This window comes from Hemicordylus capensis, chromosome 2, assembly GCF_027244095.1.
Source record: "Hemicordylus capensis ecotype Gifberg chromosome 2, rHemCap1.1.pri, whole genome shotgun sequence".
NCBI lineage: Eukaryota > Metazoa > Chordata > Lepidosauria > Squamata > Cordylidae > Hemicordylus > Hemicordylus capensis.
In genome coordinates, this window is record NC_069658.1 from 425,729,676 (window position 1) to 425,739,916 (window position 10,241).

Here is a 10,241-nt window from a genome sequence, read left to right on the forward strand (position 1 = left end):
TCCTAATGATCCCTAGTATGGAATTGGCCTTTTTCACAGCTGCCACACATTGAGTCGACACTTTCAACAAGCTGTCCACCACAACCCCAAGATCCCTCTCTTGGTCCGTCACCAACAGCTCAGATCCCATCAACATATACTTCAAGTTGGGGGTTTTCGTTCCAATGTGCATCACTTTACACTCACCAACACTGAAGCGCATTTGCCATTTTGATGCCCACTCCCCCAGTTTGAAGAGATCCTTTTGGAGCTCCTCACAATCCGTTTTGGATTTCACTACCTGAAAGAGTTTGGTATCATCTGCAAATTCGGCCACCTCACTGCTTACCCCTACTTCTAGATCATTTATGAATAAATTAAAAAGCACCAGTCCCAGTATAGATCCCTGGGGGACCCCACTTCTTACTTCCCTCTATTGTGAAAACTCTCCATTTATACCTACCCTCTGTTTCCTGTCTTTCAACCAGTTAGCAATCCACACATGTAATTGTCCCCTTATCCCATGACTGCTAAGTTTCCTCAAGAGTCTTTGATGAGGAACTTTGTCAAAAGCTTTTTGGAAGTCCAAGTATACTATGTCAACTGGATCACCTTGATCCACACACTTGACGACACTCTCAAAGAACTCAAAAAGTTTTGTGAGGCAAGATTTATCTTTGCAGAAGCCATGCTGGTTCACTCCCAGCAGGGCCTGTTGTTCTATTTATTTATTCGATTTCTATACCATCCTTCCAAAAATGGCTCAGGGCAGTTTACACGGAGAAATAAACAAATAAGATGGAGCCCTGTCCCTGAGGGGCTCACAATCTAAAAAGAAACATAAAATAGACACCAGCAACAGTCACTGGAGGTACTGTGCTGGTAGTGGATAGGGCCAGTTACTCTCCCCCTGCTAAATAAAGAGAATGTGCTTTACAATTTTATCCTCGAGGATGCTTTCCATCAAGTTGCCTGGAAAGGACATTAAGCTAACCAGCCTGTAATTTCCCAGATCACTCCTGGATCCCTTTTTGAAAATCAGTGTTACACTGGCTACTTTCCAGTCCTCCGGTACAGGGCCTGATTGCAGGGATAAGGTATATATTTTAGCAAGGAGGTCAGCAATTTCATATTTGAGTTATTTGAGGACTCTTAGATGGATTCTATTGTAAACCGCCCAGAGACGTAAGTTTTGGGTGGTATAAAAATGTTTTAATAAAATAATAAAAAATCTGGCCTTAGCGATTTGCTAGTTTTCAGTTTTTCCAGACAGTTTAGAACACCATCTCTTGTCACTTCTATCTGAATCAGTTCATTAGCCTCCATCCCCCAAAAGCCTGATTCCGAACAGGTATATGCTCAGTATCCTCCCCCGTGAAGACACATGCAAAGAACTCAATTAGCTTCTCTGCAACCTCCTTAATAATCCTTTTCACTCCCTCATTGTCTAATGGTCCAACCGCCTCCCTAGCAGGTTTCCTGCTTCTGGTGTATTTAAAGAAGTTTGTGTTATTCCCCTTGATGTTTTTAGATAAATGTTTCTCAAACTCTGTTTTTGCCTCCCTTACTGTCACCTTGCATTTCTTTTGCCAGAGTTTGTGTTCCTTTCTGTTATCTTCTGTTATCTTGTGTTCCTTTCTGTTATCTTCTGTTATCGGACAGAAGTCTTCCCTTTTATGGCTTCCTTGACATTACCTGTTAGCCAGGCTGGCATCCTCCTGGACTTAGTGGTAGCTTTCCTCCTTTTGAGTATACAACCTAACTGGGCTTCTAGTATTGTGGTTTTGAGTAAACTCCATGCATTGTGGAGCAAAGTGACTCCTGATTTTCCCTTTCAGCTTTCTTTTCACCATACTCCTCATTTTGGAGAAGTTTCCTCTTCTGAAATGCAAAATGTCTGTACCATTAATGGTACAAATTTTGTATCATTTCTGTATCATTAGGACCAAGGCCATCACAGTCTTCAGAAAGGGGAAACAGACACGAGGAACTCCAGAGCAAATTTTAAAATAAGCCTGCAGCCATTTTTTGCTCTGCAAATTGAACGTGCTTAAAGAAAGCCAGAAAGTCTGAAGCAAGATTCTAAATCACTAAAAATTTTAAAAGGCCTATTCTTACTGACAGAGTATCTGAATTTGGCATGATACTTTAAAAATGAGAAGCATGCAAACTCTGCCCTAGGAGCAAACAAAAGTAATCAAAAGATAGATATAAAAGAATTGCTAAATTATTCCTTCCCAAGAAGAGAAGGATATACTTTTATAACACAGATATGCATCATAATCCAGTTTAAGCCATCTCTGCCTCTGTTCTAGTGTTTTAGAATCCTCATTGTTGTAGCTAACAAGGGCATTTTGCAAAGTCATGGTCAAAATCTGATCACCCTGCATGTCAGAAAATGCAGTAGTTTTCCAAATTTTGTTCTATAATATAGGGTTTTATTACTTTAGATTTAAGAAATCCTACTGAGGAAGAGGAGGAGGGATAAGAAGAGAGAATTAACCCGAAGTGTTTCCATACTATATTCCAGAATACACGCATGGAAATAAGCTGGAGGCACACAGACTGGCAGGGTTAAGCAGCTAAATAGAAGACACTCTGGTCTGATAAAGGTTACTACCAATCATTGGCTCCCAGCCCCACTTAAGTATATGAGTACATACCCTTATTTCTCATACCATCAAGACATCAACCTTTTTTCCTTGCAGCATGCTTTCTGCACTAAAGAAATGGGAACTCCGCACTCAACTGAGGCATCTCCATACATTACTTTATTTGCACAGTGCAGTTTGAACACAGCATGTTTTTCAAGGAGTGCAGAAGCTTTTGCCAACACCTCTGGTAGTAAAGGAAGCCACACTAAGGCAAGCAGAAAAGGGATGCAAAATGAGCAAAGATCCAGGACATTATGATTGACTAAAAAGCTGTGCTGCATCCATTGACCACTGGAAGTGCTACCCAACATCCTCCTCTGGTCTCTGAGCTTTCAGCAAACAAAGGTCTTGCATTTCTAATCTTCTCTGTGAAGCCATGGGAAGAACAGAGGACTTTCCCCCTCTCCTTCAGTTAATCAAGTTAGTAGATTTCACACTGCATGGACATTAAGCAAATGCATATACAGGTCAAAAATACAATCTATGCTTTTGACATACTAGTAGCTAGGTACCAGCCTATAACTGAGAAGGAAAAGTTGTTTCATGGAAGTAATGTCAAGTAATTATTATCATCATCTACATTGTATATCCTGCTCTTCCTCCAAGGAGCCCAGAGTGATGTACTACATACATAAGTTTCTCCTCACAACAACCCTGTCAAGTAGGTAAGGCTGAGGGAGAAGTGACTGGCCCAGAGTCACCCAGCAAGTATCATGGCCGAATGGGGATTTGAACTTGGGTCTCCCCGGCCCTAGTCCAGCACTCTAACCACTACACCACGCTGTCCCTCAACCAGTGTGCACCTACCCCCCGTCAGTGAGCCACAGAGTTGCCTTACCAACACAATTTAGGTGCACAGGCATGTGCAGAAGGCAGCCATATGGTAGAAGTGGCCCAAAAGGTTTTACTTTCTACAATGCAAACTGTCTAGCAGTTGATACTTTCATAGCAGGAAAGTAATGAAGAGACTTAAAGCCAGTAAAACTATTGTGTGTCTATCTTTGTAATGGAGACAGAGATAGCAAATCAAAGACCTAACTTAGGATAATGCTGCCTTTCTGCAGAGGACAGTTTATTTCTGCCAGCAGGAGTCCAAGCCTCTTAAGGGATTCCTATATAAATCTGTTTAGGGCACAACCTAGTGGACAAGCCATGACCCAGAGTGCCACACCTAACCTCCACAACTGTATTATGATCACTTTCTTCACCAACCCAGGAAAGACTGCTAACCACTGGCCTCCATTTAGCTTATTTTATTGTGTGGACATTTAAGGTACAAGTATAAGGCAACCAATTTCAGCCCCACATTATTTGTAGGTGTTGTAAGGAGGTCTCAATGAATACCACCTATTTTTAAACAGACCTTTATGTCTAGATCTACACTCATGCATTGGCAATGCATCAGTCAACAATAAGCTCGATTAAAGTGGCAAGGCCAGCCAAAGGCCTCCATGTCATTCCAACCTTTTTTTTAAAATCAGCATCCAGATGAAGCAATACAATCAAAGGACGACCTTAGCAATGGAACTCTCCAAGGGAAAAAGCTTAATGAGCTAACTGAGTGACCTGAGAGGTTCAACTGTGCATTTTTCCTACATGGCTCACTGACAAATTAGTCTCACTTGTTGTAGGGTGCAAAGCAAGATTCTGAGGTTTACAACCACCCATCTTCCTCTCATTCATTCAAGTGCATTTGACATTAGTCGCCCAACTGGATTGAGTACTTCAGCAATCCCAAATGGGCTGGCTCAGATAAAACTGGGACTACAGAGTAGGAGTTGTAACATGCCCGCCTCTTATTCAATCCAACATGCTTAGCACCATTGCACAGTGGTCAGAGTGACCTACAAGACACCAGCACCAAACATCCTGTTTGGTTTAATATCCTATGTTTACGATAAAATACATTAATTTGTTCAAACACCACCACAGTTATAAAAATACACGCAAACAGTTTTTTGGGGGAAATACTAATCATTTCTGGTGTGGTGTTACAGAAAGTACTGCAGACCAGGGCTTGACTAGTTTGAGTGACAATACAAGCCTCTTCCTGTTTTGAGGAAAATGTCACAGCCTTACTCAGGCCTGGAACAGATCTCATTGCTGGTGCAAACCTCATTCCACTGTCCTCCTGCCTGCATCTGGTCCAAGGCCCAAGTACCATGGCATCAAGGGTTTAGAAGCAGATGAAGTAGCAGGTTAAATCTGTGTTTCCTTTTGAGATTTAGTAATATCCTATGAATGAATATGAATGCTTTAAAGCATTCATCAAGGTGAGTGCACACTCTAGAACTAGGCAGCACACTGTGATCTCAAGCTTATTCGTTCATTTGATGGCCTCCTGCCCATCATCCAGCCCATTAGCCCTTCTACTTATTGACCCTAAAATCAAAACTACATCCAAGAGGGAGAGCTACACCAGCAAATGTCAGGAAAGAACAGAGAGTAAGGATTGTAACTTACTATTCTGCCTACACTGTCAACTCACCATCACTTTATTTTTAGAGTTCTGTAATTAACAGCAAAGAAGGGATATGGGGAGAGGGGAGAAGAACATTTGGTAAGTTTAATCAATATATAGCATCAAGAGGTGAGGTTTTAAACTAGCATCTCACCTCTCAACAAATGGTGGGCACACACCCATTTGCACTGATTAACACTGGGTGGGTCTCTGAATCATATATGCATCTAATTGCACAAGCACAACTCTTGGTTGTATGTGTTACACCCACAGCCAGGGGTGTAGCAAGGTTGGAGTGGGCCCAGAGACAAGATTTTAAAACATCATCCTAAATTATTTTTTAAAGGTTTTGTAAATTGTGGACGATGCAAGTCATTGAATGGTACTAGAGAAAGACATGCTGTTCTGGTAGCTCCAGGTCTTAACACTCACATCAATTTTGGAGGATAAATACAACTGAAGGAAGTCCGGGCGGGTGTGTGGCTGGGGGAGTCAGTCATGTGACTTGCCTCTGGGGGTCCCCAGACAACTGTCTCCCCTTGCCCTATTATAGTTACGCCCCTGCCCACAGCCTCTCTCCCACTCTGCTTTTAAACACAGATCAGGAACGCAAGAAGATCAAGAAACTGATCTTAGGCAAGCCCTAGGCAAACAAGAGCAATACCAGCTTAAAACCCAACAGTTCTTAATCTTGTTTTTTTCTCATCTGTAAAACTAAGGTTCCTCCATAATCACTGCAGAAAGCACAAGTCAGAGGACCTATTCAAATCTTCGCTAAATGGGCCGACTTAGTATGCAGTGGGTCAGCAGGGTCATACCCACACAGCATTCCTCACTTCTATTAGTTGAATGAGATGTTCAACTGGTACATTCAGTTCAACAAAACTAGACTTGGTGCACATGATCTTTTAAACCACAATTTTGAAGGCCACGAAGAATGCATTGGTGATCCTAAGTAAACTGGACAATAAGTGCAGAAGCATGAGCTAGTTATTTAATTTATATCCTACTTTTCCATTAGTATGGTCAAGAAAGTCAATGAAATCAGAGTTGTGTGAAGGGATTGCTGATTCAATATAAAACAGAAAGATTGAGGCTGGTGGCCCTCCTTCCACAATAGAGTTTGAGCAGCTGCAGCAGGGACAGTAATGGAGACAGTCCTTGGCCTCGTTCTCTCCTACTGATAGCCAATATTTCCAGTGCCAGGAACAGGCATGGCAAATGCCTCACACAGAGACACAGATGTGCCCATAGCACCAGGACAGGAGGCCCAGCCCAACCTCATCACACTGCATATGGGATTAAGCCCAGAAACCACAGCTTTCCTGTTCACACGTGGTTGCAACTGTCATGAGAGTTCACACAATCATGAGGCACAGGTTCGCCGCCAGGTAGGGGTGTGTCCGAACCGGTCTGGAGGCCATTCTAATGGCCTCCGAACTGCCGGACTGGTTCGGACTGGGCCGGTCCGGGTCCGGGTGGGGGGGTCTCACATTAAGGGCGGGAGGGCTTGCTTACCCCTCCCGCCTCTTTGCCCCCGTCAGAGGCCGTAATCTATGGTAAAATTGGGGTGCTGGAAACCAGCCGCCGCCGCTTCCGCCGCCCCCCCCTGTGAGCAGATTAGAGAAGGAAAGGCTACTGCCGCCCTCCCGCCCCGCCACCCCCCCACGAGTGCTCACCAAGTTTAAAGAAATTAGAGAGGAGCTCGCGAACAGAGCTCCTCTCTTATCGAAGCCTCCGGCCCAACTGGGGCTTTGGGCGCGCGCGCTAGAGCTCTTTATCCGCTAGAGCTTTTGCCGGAGGCCCGGTCTACCAGCCGGGAAGAAGCCGGGTAGACCGGGCCTCCGGCGATCGGAGGCCCGGCGGGTAGACTGGGCCTCCGATCGCCGGAGGCCCGGTCTACCCGGCTTCTTCCCGGCGGGTAGACCGGGCCTCCGGCAAAAGCTCTAGTGGATAAAGAGCTCTAGCGCGCGTGTGCGCGCGCCCAAAGCCCCAGTTGGGCCGGAGGCTTCGATAAGAGAGGAGCTCTGTTCGCGAGCTCCTCTCTAATTTCTTTAAACTTGGTGAGCACTCGTGGGGGGGTGGCGGGTGGCGGGGCGGGAGGGCGGCAGTAGCCTTTCCTTCTCTAATCTGCTCACGGGGGGGGGCGGAAGCGGCGGCGGCTGGGGCGGCTGGTTTCCAGCGCCCCAATTTTACCATAGATTACGGCCACTGGCGGGGGCAAAGAGGCGGGAGGGGTAAACAAGCCCTCCCCGCCCTAAAATGCAGGCCCCCCTTCGGTGCTGGTCCGGACTGCTCCGGACCATGCACATCCCTACCGCCAGGCACAGAGGAAGCATTCCACTGAAAGTCACAGATGCTCAGGAAGAGCACTTGTGATACATTTTGCTGGCTCTATCAATTCTTAACTACTACCAAGGTTAATCACGCCTGCAACAGGAGTAGACCCTGCCACAGTGGAAACAACACCAGCAGAAAAGGATAATGCTACGAGCTGTGCATATGGGCCCTTAGACTGCAACCAGATCTATGCCTGGAGACTGTAGGTAGGCAGGCAGAGCATTTCTCAATTACACCAAGCTTGAGTGGCCCACTGAGTGGGCTGGACTTCATTATACTACACCTGTGTCATAAGCAAGCCTCCCTTTATACCAACCCCATGAGACACTAACGATTTTTCTTCCTCAAGTCCTTACAAATAGAGGTCTGAATTTTACATTATACATTTTTGACATTATATTTCCAGAAAATGCTGAAATCTCCCGACACCCACATAAGATAATTAAGTGTGCTAGAAATGCAATTACTCTCAGGAGTGGAAAGAACAGCCTGTACACTGAGAAGTGAAAATGAAAGTGGGGTGGGGGGGAGGAGAGAGAAAAGAAAAAGACAGTAATAAAAAGGGAAGAGGGAGTAGACTGAAGAGAAGCCAAGAGAAGTTGAATTAGAAGCACAGAGATAAAAAGCTTATTTGGATCAACAAGAGTCTGGCTCTTGTTTCAGACACAAGCTAAGAATGTACTAATCTTAGCTTCCTTGATAGAAAATGGGTTACTTTGCTACTTGTCCTGTCCTATGAATGGGGACTACATGTCTATCCCAGACACAAAGTGGTTCAGCCAATTCCCAAATTATGGTCCAAGCAGAGCAACTGTACAGAGAAAAATAGCTAAGAATGGGGGGAAAGTAAATATGCCAAAAATAAAATGCTCCAGGACCAATAAAATAATATGCAATAAAATAAAATGCTCCATTTCCAACTGCTATTAGGAAACTTCATACATTTGGCATCCAAATAAAATTGTCAAGAGGCCCTTCACCCAAGGGTCATGGGCTGACTTCCCATACAGAGCAGCAGCAAACAGACTACTGAAAGCAAACAATGAGACTGTGCAAGCGGAGAACACAAAGCACAAGGAGCGGAATGAAAGCTGGGAAGTCTTCATCTTAGAGAACATGCTGTCAGGAGCTACAGTCTCTTGCTCGAGTGTATATGGTTTGAGTTGTGTGTGTTTTTTAAACTTCCAAGGCATTCTACAATTAACAACTGCCAGTTCACCCCACCCCCCAAAATACTCTGACAAGGACTGGTTTCTGAGGGCTCTAGAGGCCTACTTTGCCCCTCAGGTGTCTCATCCAGTTGCGAGTGAGCTGGTCAACCGATACTGATTTACACGGATTCCAATATGGTTTGCCTTCCTTGAAGATTTCAGTCTGAAGCAACACTATCCGACAGCAGAATAGGGTACTGACCTTAAGGGATAGTGGATTTCCATTCAAGCTAGGGTAAAGCAGCACAGGCCTAAACCTCTTTGTAGTTACACAGCAACAGGCTCAAGACAAAGACTGACAGCTGACCCTTTACCCTCTGTGCACTTGCAGCCAGACACTTCAAGGAAGAAGATAATGCTATTTAAGAGCAAGAAGAGGGGAGGGGAGGGGGGGGAAGAGAACGAGTACACTTTCCTAGCTGCATTTCCAGCCACTAAAGCAGCAGAGTTTAGCTGCTTCGATCACACGCTATAAAAAGGAACAACAATACCCAGGCCGCACCTTTCCCCTAAATACCAGAGTTCGGGCTGGGGAGGGTTACCAGTCCGCATAAGCTAAGCGGCCCCCGCCCGGGAAACGCAGCCGCTTCCCCTCTAGAGGTCACGTGAACAGGAAAAGTCAGCCTGTCACGACCAAGGCCTACAGATTCACACCGCCAGGAAATCCTAAACCATCATCCAGATCAGACCCCACAACGCTGCGCTGCTGCTGTGACCAAAAGGCTGTAAGGAGAAGGGACCTCCAGACACGCAGCTTTCTCCTTCCCAGCCATCTCAGAGCCCCCCCGCCCCGCCACAGAGGAGCTTAATAAGAACCCTTCCTTCCTTTGCAGAGATCGAGGAAATAAGGAAACTAAAGGATTGCCTAGCAATCGTTTTGAAGCGACACACGCAAGGGAGCAAAAGGCAGGTCCAGCCCCCAGGGGCACAAGAGATTCTACACACAGAGAGAGAGAGATCAAGGGAACGTAGCTACTTGGCCTGAACGCAATCATGCTAAGAGTCACCACACCACCACCACCACCGCCATCAGTTGCTTTTAAAGTTGCCATGCAAGACGAAATAACTTGCAAGAAAAAGACACAAGACGCGGCTGCCCTAAAGAACACCTAAAAACCCTCTCGCCGATCCACTTTTTATTAGGAGACCGCCATAAGCACCACCAACTTTAGCCCGCGTCCCCCCAGAGCCCCGTCAGCCCCCCACCCACAGCGCGGCCTCTTTAAGAGCAACCCTAGAAGAGGCAGATGGATGGGCGCGGCCCCTTTAAGGGTGGCCTGTCCCATTTTTCCGAGGAAGGGGGAGAAATTAAAAGGAGGCGGCGGCTCACCTTGGCACCCAGGAGGCGAGCGGCCGCCCTACTACTGGCAGTCAGCAAGGTCATGTTGAGCAGCGACAGTCCTGGACTCGGCGGCGGCGGCGGCGAAGGGGGAACCAGCGGCCGCCTCAGGAAAGGGGGGGGAGTCTAGGGGAGGAAAGCAGGCAGCGAAGACCAAGGTTGAAAAGAGGAGGCGGCCGCTGAAAAAAGGAGCGAGCTACGCCGGGCAGGGTCCTCGCCACACAGCAACGTCAGCAACGGGGGGGGCGGAGCAGCTT

The 10,241-nt window shown here is 46.2% G+C and overlaps 1 protein-coding gene across 1 annotated transcript in view; it reads right to left on the reverse strand.

Moving 5' to 3' along the window:
• CS (citrate synthase) overlaps positions 1–10,241 on the reverse strand; it is a 47,891-nt gene extending 37,650 nt beyond the window's left edge. Inside the window, exon 1 of the mRNA XM_053298911.1 lies at positions 9,976–10,241. Coding sequence (XP_053154886.1) covers positions 9,976–10,029 — 54 coding nt within the window. The 5' untranslated portion in view covers positions 10,030–10,241. The remainder of the gene's footprint in view (positions 1–9,975) is intronic.